Source organism: Lacerta agilis, chromosome 3 (genome assembly GCF_009819535.1).
Source record: "Lacerta agilis isolate rLacAgi1 chromosome 3, rLacAgi1.pri, whole genome shotgun sequence".
Classification (NCBI taxonomy): Eukaryota; Metazoa; Chordata; class Lepidosauria; order Squamata; family Lacertidae; genus Lacerta; species Lacerta agilis.
Window position 1 is genome coordinate 19,872,879 of NC_046314.1, and position 20,970 is coordinate 19,893,848.

Here is a 20,970-nt window from a genome sequence, read left to right on the forward strand (position 1 = left end):
TAACAACGGGGAAAGCGCACAGATACCTGTACACCTTGGTGGGTTTTTTAAATTTAAAAAATCTGCATATGAAGTGCGCAGTAGGCATAGCAAAGCAATTGTAAATTTGCTTGTGCAGTTTTCTGGTTTCAGCAAACCTGGTGGTTCAGAATTATACACACACAAAGGGGGAGAGGCTAATGCTAGTGCAATTTCCTTGCACAGTTTTCTGGTTTTGTGCAAATCTGAGGGATCAAAAGGAAAAAAATATCCTTCCTTCAGGAGGTGTAACAGAAATAGTTACAAGAAAAGAAATGGGAAAAGACTGAGGAAGCTGTGGGGTGGAAGGGGGTTAGCAGAAAGTGACAATTGATCCACCCACCCCCAAACTACCAAAACAATTATTTGTGACCCTCAGTGGAGCAGTTTGGAGTCCAGCAATTTACCAATCAAGATTGTATTATTTGAGGGGTAGCGTTCTGGTACTACACAAATTACGTGTGAACACAAACCTACAGCAAACTCTGCGTGGGCAAGCTCTAGATAATACTGTCTAATCTTATTAAGGGCTTATATAGGTAATTTATTTTCCTTTCTGAAAAAGCACAACATCTAACCCTGTGCCTATGAGAGGAAAGGTAAACGAAGGACCACTTGCTCCCAAATAAACTTGCCTGTATGTTGCTGCCTTCAAAATGGAGGCAGATGACACAAGAGACCGGGCCTTTTCTGTGGTTGGTCCTTAGTTGGGGAAAACTCAGAGATACTCGGCTTGTGCCTGCTTCACTAACATCCTGAACTTTGAAAGATGATATATTACTACAGTTTCTTGCACTACTTGTACTACTGTTCTGATGGCTGGGTGTGTGCTTTTCTTCTTTATTTTTACCAATTTAATGTTAATAATGTTATTTTTTTACTTTTTATTGGTTTTCTGCCATGGAAACTTCTGTTGAAAGTTGATATGTCAATTTTAAAAGTAGTTTAATGAACCGGGGACTATGTAAAGAACATTTCACCCTGGATTATTCCCTCATAATAAAGATGCACTTTCCCCCCACATGTGATTCCTATCTTCCCTTAAGGCAGGTGTTTTGTGTGGCGATACTGCGCTTTCCCAAAACTCAAATCGCATTATTATTTGTTTGAGGAAAATGGAATTTTTAGCAACTATGTGCTGTTCCTCTACCTGAGCAAACTTCAGTGTACCTTATTTAGAAAAAAGTACAAACCGTAAAACTTCTACTGTCCTTCACCAGATCATCTTGTTTAAATGTGTTATGTGGTTAATTTTTCTTCAGTTTTTTTGGAAGCTATGTCCTGGCTCTGTTTGATAGGACACCTCTATCATCCTAGGCATGTTTATACATAACTAAGTCATGTGTTCAAGAGGATTTACTCCTTAGAATGGATTTCAGGCCTAGTATTCTTGGGATACCAGGCACCAAAAAGTGTCTTCTGCAAATTAAAGTCAAAATGTAAGTGAGATGTGCTTTGACAGACCACGGAGAGGACTGCACAGCACATCTTTCCAGTTACAGAGTGGCGTTTGTGTCGTGCAATTCTACTCAGTATTGATCCAGAGCAGATTCCAATGTACAATTAGCAGAGTAAAAATTTAAACACATTGCAGGATTTCCCCCCAAAATAGACCAGAGACAATTATATTTCATCCAGCGGAGCTTTATGGCTTCTGAAGGCAAGTGAGCATAATGGTCACAAATCCGATACAGGATTGGCACTGCCCATAAGAAATCCAGTTGCAGCAGACTTAACTTAAACTTACAATAACTTATAATGAATCTAAACCTTACCACTAAGCATACTATATACAGAACACCAGAAGGAAAAGAGAGAGAAAGCGAAGGAGTACGGCTCCTCCTGAAATTTACCTCAGGAAAAGGGAAACACCACAGCCTCTTACCAGCTTACCCACATGCTTAACACCCCAGGAACAACTGGCACAGGCATGGCATTAAATAAACAGTGCCAATTACCGACAGTTTGCTCTAACAACTCAATAAGCTATGTGTCTCATTGTTCATTGAGCACCAGCAGAAGTGGTAAATCTTATTTCAGAAAGTGCCAGGAGTTGGTAATTGGGTCCATGCTGATTCTAAACAAGGGCTTTTGGCAAGGGAAGGAAATGTATTTGGGCATACTGAATCACAAGATAGGTGGGAGAGAGATTTTTAGTCTCTAGTGCCACCTGAAAGGTGAGCTAGTGCACTGCCTGTTGCCCCTTTGCTGATTATTAATGGCAGCTTCCCTAAGGAGGCTCTGAGGAGAAAGTTGTCCATGTGGCATTAAGCCCTTTGCGGTCCCCAAATCACTGATCAGGAAAAGACTTGCCAACTGCAATTAACAGGAACTTGCTAATGTTTTGACTCTTGAGATGTATGTTTTTAGGACCTGCCTTATCTTTGTAAAATTGTTTACTCATTTTTAAACTGCTTTAATATTGTATAATATTACGTTTTAATATTAATGATGTTTAAATGCTGTAACCTGCCATAAGACCTTAGCGTGAAGGGCGGATACAAATAATAATTAATAATAATTATAGTCATCATCATCAACAACAACACAACAACAACAACTATGCCATTTAAGGGAAAGACTCAGAGGTTTTGTTGTGAATAAAAAAAGTAGGGGTGTGGGGTTGCTGTTGCTGTTGTTGTTTTGCTTTTTAAATTTAATTCCATTGTGTCAGATGTGATTATTCATATAAAGAAATTTGAGATAATTAATCTTGAGATGTGGGAATGGTGATTAAAGCTAAGCCCTGTTTCTGACTGACAGTTTATTGTCTATTGTTCTTTGTTGGTCACTAGTTACCCAAAGGTCTCCAAGCGGCTTAGAACACCTTTTAAAACAATCATAGATATACCATTAAAGAATATATAAGACCCCTATCATTCATCAATTATGTATTTATGCACATAGAGACAAACAGAGCCCCCCCCAATCACATAGCTTTGCACATAGAAAGGAGAACTGCGCTTCCTGCGGCTTCTCTCATCCCATGCAATGTGGCCAAACATTACAAGAAGGAAAGAAGTTTCAAATGACACGAAGCCTTTCATGCTTGGCCTGTAAGGAGTGCAAACTCTACAAGAGAAGGATGAAGTAGCCCATCTGTTATCAGCAAAACATTGCCTGCTTTTCCTTTGCCGTTTCTTGAATTCATCACACAGGGTTACATTCCAAGCTGTAGTGTAGGTAACATGCAGAAGTTCTCCCCCTCCCCATTGAGTTTTCATTCCTCATATGACCATTTTCCTAAAACAGAACACAAAGTGCTGAGGGAGCCTTACTCTCTGACAGATTAGGAAGTGAGACTTCTTTTTTCTCTTGTGAATCTTCTCCATGGGGAGCATCGCTTTCAGCCCCTAACAGGTAACCAGGGAGAAGGAAACAGAAGGTGTGAGAAAAACAATCAGCAATATTCTAATTTAGAGCCAATTTGTTAGCCATCCTAGAGGTAGCCCCATCTTTGTCTGCTGCCACACGGGAGTGCAGTCATTCACAGGGGTAATTACTCAATATTTTTCAATTCAGTTCAACTCTCGTTTCTGAAAGGGAATGTGGATGTTTCTGTATCTAGGTAAACAAAGTGACAACAGTTCCAAGAGGTAGAGGAAATCAGCAAAAATCCCATTCTCTTCCCTTTTTTAATGTGCATTTTCCACAGGTTTTTTACATTCATCATACATACATTGCCTATTACATATCACTTCCCAGTTCATTTCTCCATGGTATTCTATGCAACCCTTATTCTGCTGCATATCCTATTATACCATCCAATTTTATCTCACGTGTTTCCTTTATTTAATACTGTACTTTATTTTAAAAATCCCATTCTCTTCCATTGAGATTCAAAAGCCCTTGCACTTATAGAATGGCACCAACTGAATCAAGCCCTCTGGATTCACTATAGCAGCAGATTTATTTGAGGCCGCTAGAAGTTTTGAGGGATGGTGAGTTTACTCACTCCCCCCATCCCATTTCCAAAATTGGGAATGGTAACCAATACTAATCCCACATCTTCTGTGCATTGGGTGAACATTGTAACAAACCTGCCGCATCTTCTCTATGCTCTGCGTCCCTGGCTATAAGAGAATCTTCAGCATATTTCATTATTACAACATTCTTGCCATGATGGCTTTCCAAAGTGTCTGCTTCAACAAAAAAGAGAAAAGGGCTAGTATTGTGTAAATTCTATACAAATTAACACACCTCCTCATAATATACACTGTCTGGCATCAGTACAGTGGTACCTTGGTTCTCGAACTTAATTCGTTCCTGGAGTCCTTTCGACTCCCGAAACTGTTTGAAAAACAAGGCGCAGCTTCCGATTGGATGCAGGAGCTTCCTGCACTCAATCGGAAGCTGCATCGGACATTTGGCTTCGTGAAAAACGTTCGCAAACTGAAACAATTATGGAATTCGGGAGCCGATTTGTTCAACAACTAGGCCATTCGGGAACCAAGGTACCACTGTAGTAGTATTTATTAAAAGTCTATCCTGCCTTTCTTCCCAAAGGAGCCCAGGGCAGCAAACAACAAAGCACCAAAACAAACAACTAAAAGTGAAATAAAAACTTAATTAAAGCATTTAAGAACCATCAAAAGTGCATCAGCTTGGAAATTCCAGCACCAACATATTGAGGCAGAATTATTATTACTGCGTTAAAAAAAAATCTGGAATGCCTGTTTCTCTGAAATTTTGTTAGTTTTTACTTGGGTTTATCTGAATTTGAGCTGAGGATTACATTTTTGTATCTCAGCAGCCAAAGCACATGCACAAGATTAATCCCTTATGGAAAAGACAAGTAAGAATCTTGTGCGTTCAAAAGGCTACTTGTAAGGTGATGTGAGCTTTTGACTGGAGTCTTATTTCAAATCCATGGCGGCCTTGAAACTTGGTAGATTCATTTACAAATAGAAGTAGTTTTGCACAGCGAGGCTCAAAAATAAATAAAGTGTAGGAAAAACAATGCTTGATTTCATAAGACCTAGGCCTGGCCATAGAACCTGAATCTAAGAATATAGAGATAAATTCATCAACCTCTTAGTGTAGGTACATCCCACAATGTAGATTTATGGCAGGGTGGTTTCATTTCAGAACCGACACCTTACATGATACTATAAATATTAAACAACAGTAAGAATTTCTCTGTCCCTCAACAGACTCACACCATTGCCATCGCCATTACCAGATGTCTCTTTCAGCCGTCCCATTATTTCATTCTCGGTGGCATGGAGGTTTTTCCTCAGAAAATGCGTTGTCATTTTCCCTTTGCCTTTGACCTCTATTTCTCCCCTTTCCACCATCTCAAACACTTGGTGTGGTAATGCTCTGTTGAGTGCGAGAAGCACAGCAAATGGGCTCACAATTCATCCATTGCCCCAAATCCTCTGTCCCTCACGATACTGCCCGCTACTCCACCCCATTCCATGCCGCCAAATTCTACCTTCTAAGTTTGTGTACACCCTATACCTTTTAAGCACGTTCAGAACGTGTCCCCCCCCCCAAGGAATTCTGGGCCCTGTATTTCACCCTTCGCAGAGCTATAGTTCCCAGCAACTCTGAACAGACTGCAGCGCTCAGAATTCTTCGAGGTATAGTGTGTATACAGCCCTAACAGAAATTACAAGTGGGACTCGCAACAAGTGTTGCCATGAGGAGTCGCTCGGAGGTCTAACCAGCCATGCCCTCTCCCAAATTCCACCATTCTATCTTATCTCACACTTGTCTTCCATTTCCCCCACCCACGTCCCATTCTTTGCCGACCTGAGCATTCTCAGTCTTCGCTGGCTGTTTAAGTGGTGCTTCCCTGCTCCCCACTTTACAGTCCACCCCCCCCCCCAACTATTAGAATCATACAATCATAGAGTTGGAAGAGACCCCAAGGGCCATCCACTCCAACCCCCTGCCAAGCAGGAAACACCATCAAAGCATTCCTGACAGATGGCTGTCAAGCCTCCGCTTAAAGACCTCCAAAGAAGGAGACTCCACCACACTCCTTGGCAGCAAATTCCACTGTCGAACAGCTCTTACTGTCAGGAAGTTCTTTCTAATGTTCAGGTGGAATCTTCTTTCTTGTAGTTTGAATCCATTGCCCCGTGTCCGCTTCTCTGGAGCAGCAGAAAACAACCTTTCACCCTCCTCCATATGACATCCTTTTATATATTTGAACATGGCTATCATATCACCCCTTAACCTTCTCTTCTCCAGGCTAAACATACCCAGCTCCCTAAGCCATTCTTCATAAGGCATCGTTTCCAGGCCTTTGACCATTTTGGTTGCCCTCCTCTGGACACGTTCCAGCTTGTCAGTATCCTTCTTGAACTGTGGTGCCCAGAACTGGACACAGTATTCCAGGTGAGATCTGACCAGAGCGGAATACTGATTGTGCTTCTGCAAACTCTGGCATTCCCCCAAGCCTGCTGATATTTCCCTTTTCTGTGTGGATGGTGCTTTTTTGGCTAGGTAAGGATCCACTGCCAGAAAATGTTGCTATTGATCTTGGGGAACATTTGGCCCTCTAGATGTTGCTGAACTACAACTCCCACCAGCCCCAGCAAGCACGGCCAATGGTGGGAGTTGTAGTTGAGCAACATCTGGAGGGCCAAAGGTTCCCCACGCCTGATATATAGAGTGGACAACTGGAATATGAGCAAGGCAGTAGTACCTATCAGTAGGTCATCAAAAGCCCTCACTGCCTACCCCTGAAGATAATTCGATAATTGATGTGGAGCATGTTAGTGGTTCCTAGAGACTGCACAGATCCCACAAAATGTCTGAGATTTGATAGCCCTGGTACCGCCAATGTAGAAAAGACAGAAGAGTTGAATTTCCCTTGTGTTGCGATTGATTTGCAGGTTCTTACCTGAACGTTGTTGGGCTCAGATGGATTTTGTCTGGAAGTCCATGGCTTTCCATCCTAGAAGCTGTGTTGACTGTATCGCCAAACAAGCAGTACCTGGGCATTTTCTCCCCAACCACTCCGGCCAAAACTGGTCCAGTGTGCACCCCAATTCTAATCTACTGGCACAAACACAACAAAGGAAAATACGTTCTCTGTTACAGCTCTAAAAGAAATAATTGATTGTTCTTCATTCTACCTCCTGGATTTGTTGCAGTATAACATTACATTTACCAAGGCCGTCGTTCAAAAACACTTCCTGCACCACAGCAAACTAGTAGGCTTCTTACTGACCGCAGCATGATGAGCGATAGCTCAGCAATGCAAGAACCAGACTGAAATACCCCGGAACATATGGGAAAATAATATACGGGATTCCTTTTCTTCTTCTTTGGCAATCACTCCTAGCCAAGTAAGATTGTCTTCCATGAACATGGTTTTAACAGTGAGTCCGTAATGGGATACAACAATGTCCGAGTGTCTCACCAGACACAGGAGGGCAATTAAAGGCATAACTAATAGTGACACCTTCCAACAGTGCTATTTTTCTAGAAAAAGAGGTGCCGGAACTCACCATGAACACTTCCCGTGTTCTCTTACAATGACAATGGCAGCCACCTGAGAGGTGCCAGAACTGAGTTCCAGAGTTGGAAGAGATCTGGGAGGTCATCCCATCCAACTGCCTTGCCAACAGGAATTCAGTGGGAATTACGTCTGAGTTAGGCATCCATAGGATCATGCAATTGAAGTCAAGATCAAATGTACCTGTATAGGCTTATCTGTGAGTGGGTTCATCACTTCCCTTGCAGCAATTCTCATGCCCAGGGCAAAATTAGCCACCCTTTCAGCATGACTGCTGACAGGCACTGGGATCCCACCTACAACCATGTAGGCGTCTCCTATTGTTTCTACCTGTAAGGCAATAGAGAGACATACTGTAGGGATGGGAAGACAGAAAACTCCTTGGCCAAGACATGCCATGACTGCTCCCCACTTTTCTGTCCCATGCAGAGAGATGTCCTTCCTATATTTCACTTATAGCTCAGGGGCTGCTCTCATGAGGGTCCACAGCCAGTTTCCCCATTTAGCAAGGCTTATTAATAAGCACACAACATTTCCTCGACTTCAGCTGAGATTTCTGCATTGTAGGGGGTTGAACTAGATGACTCTTGGGGTCTCTTCCAACTCTGTGATTCTATGTGGGCAATGTTGGATGGACACATTAATCTGTCCCGGATAGTTAACATAATACATTATCATCACCACCACAATTAAAGGGTTGCACTAGTGCAGTTTATCCCCTAGGTAGCAGGGGAAATATTTACAGGAATAAAAGGAGGCAAGAATACTGGCATTCTGCAGAGGGAAATGATATGAAGGAAAAGCTGGCCTGGAAAGGCTTGTCAAAAACAAGCTAATAGTCTTCAGTTTTCATTGTCATCCCATCATTCTAAAACAATTTTCCGTAGCAATAGGGCTTAATACAACCAGCTATAGGCATCAAGATGAGCAGGAAAGGCACAATAAGTGATGCAAATCGCAGGAACGCTTACTTTATAAACACCGTGGACACTAGTTAGCCGATCAAACCTTGAGTACATGGAATTAAGCATGTTCACTATCTGAATAGGTTCACAGGCAGAGCAGATGTTTGTGAAGGTCACGACATCACTGAAAAGTATTGTGCAGCAACTAAAATCTCCTGGGGAATAATTAAAAGAAGAATTGCTATTTTGGAAAGTCTGTTTTGTTTATTTTAAGCCACAAAAACAAGACACCATTCTGTTTGTAAGGCCAATGCAGTTGACAGTGACATTTGCTTCGGTCCTTCTGTTAGTAGAGATGAAAAACCAATCCCCACATGCAGGGCCAGCCCAAGATATTTTGCCACTCTAGGCAAAGCAGAAAATGGCGCCCTGCCGCTGCTGCCTCCACTGCCACATGCACACACCACTGCTGCTGCCTGAGGTGACTGGAAACTCCTGTGGCAGGAGAGAGAAAAGTAGAGCAGAAAGGAGCAGGCAGTAGTGGCCCCACTCTTCCCAGGCAGTGGCTGTGGGTGACAAGTTCAGGAGGTAATGAGTAGTGTGCTCCTTAGAGGTCCAGATTGGCTGTTCCTCTTGGCTGTCCCCAGATTACTGCCTGAGGCAACTGTCTCACTGAAGCTATCAGCTGCCTGCATGACATGGGGCTGGCAACCTGGTGCCCATGGTCACCAGGTACCCTTGGCTGGTGCCCCAAACTCTTAAGTGTTCATTATCTTTCAAGGAAGTCTCTAGCCCCCCTAGAAAGGATGTTCAGGGGCAAAACATGCAAACATTTTCTAAGTGAAATGATAGTGGTATGGTCACCCTGAATATTCCCTCTGGTACTGAGGAATATTCCTTCTTATCATTAGACAGCAACACCATTGGTACGTGTGCGATCTTCTTCAATAGGACCAGTAGGACATAGCTGACTTCCCATGGTAAGAATAAGGCAGTCAGGGGTGGTTGTCTTTTTAATTTTGTGTTATGCTACATGCCCAATGGCAGCCATTTTGTGCTTTGCCACGCCCCCTCCACAGCAGCCATTTTGTGACTTGCGTCCCCAGCACCCTCTCAAAATTCAAAATGCTCCTACTATTCCAAACAAGCTTGGTAACCCCAGACCTACTTTCATTTTGTGGAAGGACTTTATGTTTTAAGATGGACTCAAGTGCCTTAGACTAGTGTTACATTTTATTGGACCATTGAGTTTGTCAGTGAAGGCAGCAAACCTGTGCACGTGTTCCCAGATACTTTTAAGCAGGATGCATTCAGACAGAACTTTCCAGTTCTCAAAATCTGCTTTTAATGTGGAAAATATGCTAAGAAGGAGTAACATATCCTCTGAATCCTTTTGCATTGAAGTGAATCTCTTAGATTGCAATACTTCTGACACACTTTAAACGGCAAGCTATAACCCCACATTCCAGCTGAAATTACTCAGGCTCATCATACCACAATATATTTATTTATGAGACATACACCCCACTCTAATTTTGAGTTCCCAGCAGAACTCAGGGAACCAACCAAGGCCAAACCTGCAAAACCAGCAATGTTACAGTAGCAGCTAGTTTTCCCCAGACTATCTACTGAACCCCCTCTGTCTTGCTTTATTAAAATTTCCCAGTTGAAATTGGTTAGTTTCCCAGTCTATCAAAACATTGCAGTGATATCCTCGCTGCCACAAAAGCATGAAAGGACAATAAAAAGCATTTACCTGCTTCCACCTTTTTGCCCTCCTTAAGCTGATTGGCCACATGTTTTGGCAACATAGCATACAGCAGAGCCTCCGATTTCTTCTTTTCTGCTTCCAGGTTTTTGGAGAGAATCCTTAGCTCTTCCTCTTCCTCTCTAGCTGGTTAGATAGCTATCTTCTGCCAGCCGTTGCTGGGTGAAGAGGATGAGGTCCCTTTTGTGTCGGGCTGTGCAATATCAGAGAGTGCATTCGTTGCTCTTCCAATTCCTCCAAACTGCGCAGCTTGGGCGAGCACAAGTAATCAAGCACTGCATGGAATCCATCCAGATCATTTGTCCTTTTTGTTAAAAAATGAAATAAGTTACAGAATGATATTCCGGTGTGTTTAAACCTACGATTTAAGCTGAATCTTACCTGTAACACCACCACAAACCTATTGTACACCTTGAACCCCACCCCCAAATCTTGCAAATGCTTTGTCACCATATCGTAACAGAAGTTTAGAACTTGGGTCCAGAATTTGAATTATTTTGTGAGGCACTGGAAGAGTTGAAGAAGGAGGAATGAGCTCCTAAGTGAGAGGTGGAAACAGGTTTTTTTATTGGCATTTGCCATATATATAAAATAGTAAATGCAATACACAAATTTATAGCAGAGATGTATATTGCACACCCCAAATGTAGATCTGTTTACTTGTTTTATTTTGTCTTGCATACAAGACGTTATGGTGGTATTCCATTGCTAAGGAAATTCTCTGTATGATTTGTAAGTTTCATAGGATCAGGAGACACCAGGCTATATTCTTTTTGCTCCCAAGTATTAAACGCTGGTTTCTTGTGCACTACCACTCAGACTGAATGGGAATTAGATCTAATTGTTCAGATTAACTATGTTTACAGGCCCAAATTGTCTCTCTCTCTATATATATATTTTCTGTGAAATCACTTCAAGACACTTACAGGAAGCAATCCATCAATGTAATCACATAGATAACTAACTTCTAGAAATGTGGGAGTCTTCCAAGCCTTCCAACCATTTTTATATAAAACTGCAGCTGACCATCTCTCAAGTTTCCTTGCCACCACCGTGCTAGAATGAGGGTCCTTAGCATTCAGATGTCTGCAAAAAGCAACTTTGTTTGATACCTCTGAGCTTTAGCATGGGCCGTCTCGTCCACAAGTGAGGCAGCGCATCCCTTCGTATCTTGAGAACAAACTGGCTGTTGATAAACTTCCGTATGCTAAAGATTGTGAATGTAACTTGTGGGTGAACAATAGAGAAATACTCATCTAATCTGGTTCCATGGATCTGCAAGCCTGGTACAAATTTCTGAATGTTCACACCAGCTTGCTTGATCTTCAGCTGAGGAGCAGATAGAAAGGTAGCATAATTTCATGACTAAAAAGGAAAGACTTTTTGAACTCTATTGAAAACCAACAACAACAACAAAAACTTCATGTGATCCTACTTAAATCATTTTTAAAACTTTTTTTTAAAAAAAATCTTTTGTCAACATACATCCGTAATTTTAAAACTTTGCATACACTTCAACCAATGATACTCTGAGACCAACTCAACAAGCATCTCTATTCCAACTACAAGGATTCAGGCCAGTGGCTAACTTACTGTTTCATCGAATACAATGTGGAAAGGAAACGCACAACAGAAAGTTCTCTCCTCAACCCAAAGTCTCTCAGGAAAAAATGGCTCCAAGGTACGAATTAGGTCCCCTATGAAATACAGAGGACAGGAAACACACAGAGTGAACTATACAAAGAAAGAATTCCACATTTCACCTGCATATAGTAATTTGACCATTCTCCATTGATATATCCTTTCCTTTGCTGTGGCCAACACTTGGAAAAAGTCTGTTACACTATTCAGATATCAATTCCTGCCTTAGTTATCCCCCTTAGTAGTGGGATAATGCTTCACCATTTTAGCGGGGTAATGCACGATAGGGCCAGCCCAGCATCTATATTTCTGGTTTGGAAGGCACAAGTAGCTGTTCAGAACCCACAGCCCTCTACCCCTTGGTATTCATTATTCTGGAGGTTGTGAAGCTCTACTTGCTGGATAATAAGAATTTGGTTTGAAACAGTTCCACATAGTTTCTAACATATTTACAATCTGATTTTTATGGGGAGGGGTGGGAGAACATGGCATCAAAATTTGGAGAAGGACACAAGATTTGCTGTGGTAGTCAGAAGGGGTGGCTATCACTGCCTACGAAATAAAATACAGCCTTTCACTAACTGAACTTAAGGGTGGATCAGTGAAATGAGAAGCAGCAAGGCATCACATTCCAATTATATCAATCTATTATAGCCTTCTGTAAGGACACTTACATCCAAGGACAGCCTCTAATTTATGCTGATGTGGCCCATCTTTCATTTCAATAATCATGCTGAAGTTAAAAAGGATCTAATATACCTCTCCTAAATTTCACAATGTGCCTCACAATGTCCCAGTGAGATTTCTTTCCTAGTTGGTGCAACATAGATTCTTCCTTCCCTTCCTGGAAAGCTGCATCCAGCCTCTAAATAGAACATTGGTAGAAAAATGGTACATTGCGGTAATTAAGATTAACCAAATCATGTTCGTAATCCATAGCCATTTACACAGAGCAACCTCATGGTTGCCGTAGTAGATGGTATAAAGCACAATAATTAAATCTGTATACATCAGTTTTGCTGCACACATGGAGAGTCATTCATTTACTACAATATCTTAAGAGACTTGCAAGACTACTCCCCCTCTCTAAACCACGGATGTTTCTGCTAACTCAGAACTAATCCCCCCTCCCACTTCTGACAGAACCAAATTTGTCACCTTTTCATCCTCTCGACAGTCTCCACCTGCAGAGGCTATTTTTTCTTCGACCCCATTCTTTGCTTCTTTCTCATTCTGCGAAAGAAAAAACACCACATGCTCTTTCTTCCCAGTGCGCTCCTCTTCTACATCTCGATGGAGAATTTTCAGCGTCACTTCGCTGTCAAAGAAATCTCTTGACACAGCTTCAAGGATTCCTATGTAAGAAAGAATAATCGTTTGAGTTTCCGGTCACATCACGAGTCAATGGTGGTTGCTCCTTGCTGTCCTCCACAGGCAGTGAAGAGGTTCAGGCAGGGGAAAGCCAGAATTTATGAGGTAAAATTCCTGGCAATGTTCCCCAGTGGGGTCTGGGGAGCTCACTGCATCCCGCTGTGCCATGCAAAGCCCGTGTCTGCCAACTTGAAAGGCAGAGTGAGTGCAACCTGGGAGTGTGTCGCTGCCCCGGACAAGCCTCCATCTCAGGCATGATTTGTGGTTGGCTCCTCCATAATTCGGACAATTGGCATTAATCAAGAGGTGCTCCTGGACCAACATAATGTTCCATACTTCCTTGTTCACACATGCCCAGACTTCCCTCTCCTCTAGCAATTAGGGTTGAAGCATTCTGGCTTTTTAGGTGGAATTTTCTTCATGGAGACTGCAATCAGGGAGGGGGACCCTGTTGAACAATGTGGGATGTGCCATAAGGACTGCTGGGGGAAGGAGGAATTGCCCCAAAATAGGAAATAGGTAGTTCATTAGTGCAAGAATATTTTCTCCCCTCTATGGAAAGGTTTCCAGAGCAAAACGTGACAAGGAACAAGATATTGTAGCATACCTGGGACAATATGATACAGGCCTTTTCTGTCGGAGTAATAGTGGAGCAACAACATCCCATCGGTTTTTTCTACTCGGAATGATGGTGCATTCATTTCCTAAGAAGAAAAACTATTGCTTTATTTTCTTGGGGGGGGGGGAATCCTACACACAATAGTTATGCTCAACATTCTTAAAAGATGCATTCCTAACATCCTTGGGAGAAGCGCTTCTGAGACAATTCGGTTAAAGGTGGGGGCCTTTCTCCAAACAAGGTCCACATTCCCTTTGCAGGCAACCTTTCAGAGTCAAAATGCCCATGGGGAGCTCAGGCGTAATGCTTAACCACAGTTTAATGTTACATCACATACTTCTCCCTTTACTGTACTCTCTTTCTCTTGTGCAGCCAAGAGGAGGAATGAAAAAGGATTTAGTTTTGCTTTTACTACTACTACTTTATTATTTATACCCCACCCATCTGACTGGGCTTCCCCAGCCACTCTGAGCGGCTCCCAACAGAATATGAAAAACACGATAAAACATCAAACATAAAAAAACTTCCCTAAACAGGGCTGCCTTCAGATGTCTTCTAAAAGTCAGTTGTTTATTTCCTTGACATCTGATGGGAGGGCATTCCACAGGTCGGGCACCACTACTGAGAAGGCCCTTTGCCTGGTTCCCGGTAACCTCACTTCTCACAATGAGGGAACCACCAGAAGGCCCTTGGTGCTGGGCCTCAATGTCTGGACTGAACAATTCTTGTATTGTAATTCTTGTATTGTCATTGTAGATTTCACAATAGTAGTACTAAACTGAGAGGGACTTTAAACTTATCAAACTGCCCCAGTGGAGAACAGTGCCGTATCACATCATCCCAGGTAGAATTAACAGCTTAAACCTTTCCTCTCACCTCAGCATTGTGATAGGGAAAAGAAGCCCTCAGTTTTGCCAGGGACTGGCAGGCCAGGTCACAGATTCAACCCCCCACCCCCGGTTTATAAAATTGTTTTTTAAAATTTTCTTTAAAGGGGTGTTTCAGATTTGTGTCTACATTGCAAAGGAGGTACCTGGTAAGACAAGGCAAGATAGCTATGAAGTGCATCAAGGTTCTCGATAAACTCCATCAAATTTCCTCCTAGGGTCCGTAGCATTCTATCGTATCCAGACATCTTACAGAAACTGAAAAAGTATTCCCCGAAAAGTTTGAGCACTGCCTCTTCTGACACCTCTGAGTGGAAATAAATGAGATGAACAAATAATAACAGGGTTGGAATAATCGCTCTTAGGCACGGAGCATGAGCAAAATCCAGCCATTACACCATCTCAAAAGATCACAAGCCTGGCCAACGTCCTAGTCTGAATGCAGAGACCTCTCAACTGCTCAGAAAGATCTCTTCTCCTCTTGCCAGGAAACATATGATTGACCCTAACCTCTCCAATAGCGCTACCCCTTGTTTGGGGATGTGAGGAGAGTGTGTGGCTGGCGTAACACTAATATTGCATTTGGCAGAGGACAGGAAGGAGACACAGCAGAAAGTATACCTTTTCCCATGAAGAGGACTTGCCTGTTCCTCACCCCCAATGCAACACCCTACCATTTGTTAATGTCTCCAGTATCATATGACTTTCTTCACAAAATTTCTCCATTCAGAGAAATGTCTACAGTTCTCATAGGGCAATGGGTTGGACAGCAGAGACGTCAATAGCAAGGCTAGTTCTTGCATTTCAGTAGGAGCTCCATTTAGGTGTAGCGGGACTGCAACTTCAGCCAGCTAGCCCAATGATCAGGGATGAAAGCAACTTCTGGAGGGCCACAGATTCCACACCCCTGAATAGGAAGGATGCCCCATAGCCTTCAGCTGGATTCAAGGCAGAGACACCATGCTCCACTGATGAAGCTGGCAGGCCCACTTTAAATAAGTCCAATGGGACTTACGGTACTTCCAGGACACTCATATACAGGTATATGTGCCCATTTGCCTAGAAACAAGTGCAATTTGCAATTGAATTTAAGTTGTACCCTATACATACTTTCCTAGGACTAAGTCCATTGGAACATAATGCAACTTGCTTCTGAGTAAATATTCCCTGGATTGTGTTGCATGTTTTACTTGTTTATCAGTATTCATTCATTCATTCATTCATTCATTCATTGATGATATTTCTATCCCTCCATTCCTCCCCAAAGAACCCAGGGCAGCAGGAAACACATTCAGAATTGGGGTTGCAGAATTCTTTGTTCCTAAACTAAGCTTATTCCACAAGATAAAAGAATATAAACCAAATAATACAGTTAACATCAAGGTAAATTAAAAGTGAGAAAGAGAATTTTAAAAAGGCAAAATTAAAAGAATGCAAAGTTAACAAATGAAACCAGAACATGATTCAGAACTTAGTGTTTTGCAGGTTTCTTGGACCAGCTTCATTGTGACAGCATCATCATACACTGTGTATGTCATAAAGGTGTCTTCAGTCCCAGTTATTGTCCTGTAAAAGTGTCAAAACCAGCATCAGCATATGAATATAAAACTAAACAGAGGGCATGATTTATCGTGCGATGTGTGTTGTTGTTGTTCAGTCGTTCAGTCGTGTCCGACTCTTCGTGACCCCATGGACCAGAGCACGCCAGGCACGCCTATCCTTCACTGCCTCTCGCAGTTTGGCCAAACTCATGTTAGTAGCTTCGAGAACACTGTCCAACCATCTCATCCTCTGTCGTCCCCACTTAAAAATATATCAATGTAAAACTTTTCAGGAAGACTACAATGTTACTTGTATAATTTTCTATAAACCATTTTAAATGAATTGGAGAGAGATTTTTTGGGGTTTATTTTTAACCCAGTAAAATTGTTCAAGTGCTTACAAACCCACAGTTGGCAGGCACTTCTTAAAAATAGGAATTTCCCCTTCTCTCTCAAACAAGAGAGAATGCCTCTTTTGAGATGGAGCCTACTGTGAAACATGCACGAACATGCACGAATTGTATACAACAAAAATAGGGAGCATGTACCACTGCGGTTGCCAGAGATGTTGTTGAACCCATTCTGAACTGTTTTCTCTCCTTCCCAATTGTTAACTGTGGAACTCTAAATATTTCTTTGACCTAACAAATTCCACACTAGAGCTCGCTTCATGTCAGATGCATCTTTCTGAATGAATCTGATGAAGTAGCTTACACCACAATAAATCTGTTAGTCTTTAAGGTGCAACAAGGATCTTCTGTTTTTGTGTTTCTCTAGTGTATCCATAACTGAAAGAATCATCCCCTGCTTGGCTTTTAAGTCAGGACAAACTATTAAAGAATATGTACCAGGTGGAGAAGAGACTTGAGCAATGTGAAATAAACAGCGGAGAAGAGCACAGATGACAATTTTCAAGAATGGGAGTGCTAACATTTTCACAGTGAAGTGTCCTGGTTTTCAAATCTCACTCGTACAATGTCGGAGAGGTACACATACTCACTTGAGATTTTCCCAGGTTTCTTCACCAAATTTCTCTATTAGAAGAGACTTCAGGCAAGTGTTGATGAATCCGTACTAGAGAGAAAGAGACAGACAGACAAATCATCTGACTTCTGTAGTCATTTACATTGAATGACAGAGTATTTTGTACCCTTATACCCCCTTTTTTTAGCCTGCTAATGATTACATCAGGCATAGGCAAATTCAGCCCTCCAGATGTTTTGAGACTACAGTTCCCATCATCCCTGACCACTGGTCCCGTTAGCTAGGGATGATGGGAGTTGTAGTCCCAAAACATCTGGAGGGCCAAGTTTGCCTTTGCCTGGATTACATCTTCCAAATCCACTGCTACTACACAACATTGCAAAATGAGCCTTGCCAGATAAGATCAAAAGTCCTTTCAGTCTCAGTGTCCTGTTTGCAAAATGGTAACGCCAGATGCCTCTGGGAAGCCCACAATCAGGAGTGCGAAGGCAACAGCCCTCTCCTACCGGTGGCTGGTGTTCAACAACATGCTCCTCTGAATCTAGAGGTTCCCCATACCTGTCATGACTTGCAGCCATTGATAAGACATTCCCCAGTGATTACGTCTCCAAGTCCTATAAACTAGTGGCCATGTCTCCACATCTTGTGGCAGTGAGTTCCATAAATGAGCTGTGCGTTGTCCTGGATCTACCATCAGTCAGTTCCATTGGCTGGGTGTCAGTTCCAGTATTAGGAGAAGGGGACAAAAAAAAAAAAAGCTTCTCTCTGTCCACTTTCTCTACACCATGTATACGTTTTGTACATTTCTGCCATCTGCCTCCCCTCCTTTCATTACCTGCGGTTGTCAAAGCAAGACAATAGGAAAGGATGCTTACCATAGTGTTGGTTGTCTTCAACCAGGCTGGGAAATTGCTCTCTGGAGCTGATGTTATTCTGATCTACACACAGCTTACTTGCACAGCTAACCTTTAAATGCCTAGAGCCCAGCAAGCAGAGACCAGGAAGGTCCAGAGGGGGTGCCACAGGTGTATCCCATGCACTGAATCTCAGCAGAGCAAAGAATCAGAATGCACAGTCTTGGGATAACGGAAATAAACAGCTTCCCTGGAGAATATAGCTATGCTTTAAAGTGAAATCCTCATCTACCGGTATTATAATGGTTCATCAATAGCAGAGGACAAAGTCTCTAGGAAAACAGAGATAATTATATTAAAATAAAATAAAAAATGTGTCAGAGGCCTGAAGCCAAATAGAATGGTTAGTTATTTAAAATTAGTATGTGACTTTCAGCCTCTTTCACCCCTACTAAGCCTAGTTATACTCATGTTGTTCAGATGCCTGATTATCGCCTTCTAAAGCAACTGCTCTATTCCAAACTTAAAAATGGAAAGCGTAATGCTGGTGGTCAACAAAAGAGGTTTAAAGACTCTCTCAAGGCAAATCTTTAAAAAAGTACCGTAGTATAAATACTGACAACTGGGAAACACAGGCCTGTGAGTGCTCCAATTGGAGAACAGTCTTTACCAAAGGTGCCATGGGCTTTGAAGATGCTTGAACTCAGGACGAAAGGGAGAAATGTGCTAAGAGGAAGGCATGTTTGGCAAACCCTCACCTTGATCAACTCCCACCTGGAAACCTATGTCCCAGCTGTGGAAGGATGTGTGGATCAGATCCAGAATTGGCCTCCACAGTCACTTAAGGACTCACTGTTAAAACTTTGTTTATGGAAGACAATCTTATTCGGCTATGAGTGATCCCTAAAGGAGAAGATTAATTTCTCATCTGCTACCCATTCTATTTCCCAGTTTTTCTATCACACTCCTTCTGGTCTTGTTCTTTCTTCAGGGGCATTCATCTTTGATTGGTTTCATTTTGCTCTGACGTCGACCAAGGAAGGCATTTCCTCATTGGCTGAGAAACCTTGGTTGCTATCTTGCACCTGTTGCAGAAGATCCTTCCAGGTAGGGCCCCTGAGACCCTACCTGGTTTGACAATGGCAACATAAAGGAACAAAATAAGGTAGGCAGACTATATGGGGTTCATTCTTTCCGAGCAAATGGGAGCCGACTGTTTCCTTCTATGCTAGATCAGATGCAGATCAGTCCTTTGGGCTCCTCCTCACAGTGCCATGATGGGCGTATAAACCACCCTCATCAAATGAATCCTCTGATGAGCAGGGAGGGGTAAGTTTTCATCACAGAAGACTTCCTAATGAGGTAGCAGCAACTCTGTTCAAAAAACCGCTGGGAAGCTGTCTTCTGCTTAGGTTTCCTGCATCTGTAGATCTTAATTACAACCCAGCCCAAGAAAAGGGAATTAGCAAGAATCAGAGAAGTGCTCAAGGAAAGCAATTTGAGACAACAATGCAACATTACACGCATTTTAAAGCTGATGGAGTTGTTTCATTTCGAATGTAAATGTAATGTCAAATATGAGGTACTTTACAAAATAGTGTGGCAAAAAGCTTGCTCAGGCTGAATAGATATTACTTTCATTCATTCCAAGAGCCTTTGAAGTCAAGCCTTTTTGTTTATTGGAAAAAACCTTTAGATTCTACTGAAGAGCAAAAGGTAAAGGTAAAGGACCCCTGGACGGTTAAGTCCAGTCAAAGGTGGCTATGGGATGTGGCGCTCATCTTGCTTCAGGCCAAGAGAGCTGGCGTTTGTCCAGAGACAGCTTTCCGGGTCATGTGGCCAGCATGACTAAATCACTTCTGGCACAACAGAATACTGTGACGAGTGCAGCCCAGAGCGCATGGAAACGGCGTTTACCTTCCCGTCACAGTTGTACGTATTTATCTACTTGTACTGCTGTGCTTTTGAACTGCTAGGTTGGCAGAAGCTGGGACAGAGCAACGGGAGCTCACCCTGTTGTGCGGATTTGATCCGCGCTGACCTTCCACTCAGCAAGCCCAAGAGGCCTCTCGCTCCGGGGAGGGTGATACTGTCTCTTCTCAGCTTTTCTGCATGTGTCAAAAGAGGAGAGACGGATGTGTGTCCTCTCCCTATGTGCCCTCCCAAATCTGTTATGGGAGGTTCCCCCAGCACCCTGGAGCAGATTTTGAGGGTGCACAGTGGCTGCAGAGGAGAGGAGGAGTTTCTGCTTTGGGAGCGGAATGGCAGGGTTGGATACAATCGATTGGGAGGAGTTCAGTGTTGCACTGTTATGATCATTCTGTCAGCACAAACATTGCTTCTGGCCAGACAGAATGACCTCCCTTCTCTTCCTGCTGTGTGCCGTGCCGTCCTGGTGTTCTCCTGACACACGCCCACAGCTGTTTAGGAAGGCATGGGGGGGGATCCTTGTTGTGCTAGCATGAGTCGTTGTGCTAGCTCCCTTATAGCAACTATTTAGTAGAGTCTGGAAGGAAAGGCCAGTACTTGGCCTGCTGGGAAATATACAGTGTTTTCTTCATGGAAGAAATTCTGCTTTCACCCCCCCCCCCAATTATTTGGTGTGGTCTATGATTACCTTGATCATATTTCATTTTAAATGGACCTTCCTGCTGAGTGTAAAGCATAGACCCTCATTTTAAAAGTGAAAAGGGAGAGAAGGCTTCTCTCAAAAGTGTTAGAATGCCACCAGTATTTTAAGAACAGAACAAAACAAGATGGTGTTATTTTATATGATACAGAATCCTATGTCCAGCTATGTGCACAGCTACACTTGCAAATAACCTTAAGAGGCCTGACATGCAAGTCTCCTCAGGTTTAGATAAACACATCCAGTTATAACATCTGGGAAGGTTGTTTAGTGGGGCAA

The 20,970-nt window shown here is 42.6% G+C and overlaps 1 protein-coding gene across 1 annotated transcript; it reads right to left on the reverse strand.

Moving 5' to 3' along the window:
* Positions 1–2,975: 2,975 nt before the first annotated feature.
* On the reverse strand, positions 2,976–17,361 carry LOC117043378 (guanylate cyclase soluble subunit beta-2-like). The gene is given in 20 exon segments (XM_033142977.1): positions 2,976–3,371; positions 4,059–4,157; positions 5,178–5,340; positions 6,875–7,029; positions 7,676–7,822; positions 8,464–8,612; positions 10,154–10,279; positions 10,282–10,305; positions 10,308–10,349; positions 10,352–10,375; positions 10,378–10,434; positions 10,437–10,469; positions 11,278–11,494; positions 11,759–11,862; positions 12,566–12,671; positions 12,965–13,161; positions 13,785–13,881; positions 14,830–14,990; positions 16,155–16,249; positions 17,225–17,361. Coding segments are annotated over 18 exon segments (1,905 nt in total). The 5' UTR covers positions 16,222–16,249; positions 17,225–17,361; the 3' UTR covers positions 2,976–3,371; positions 4,059–4,121.
* Positions 17,362–20,970: the final 3,609 nt, after the last annotated feature.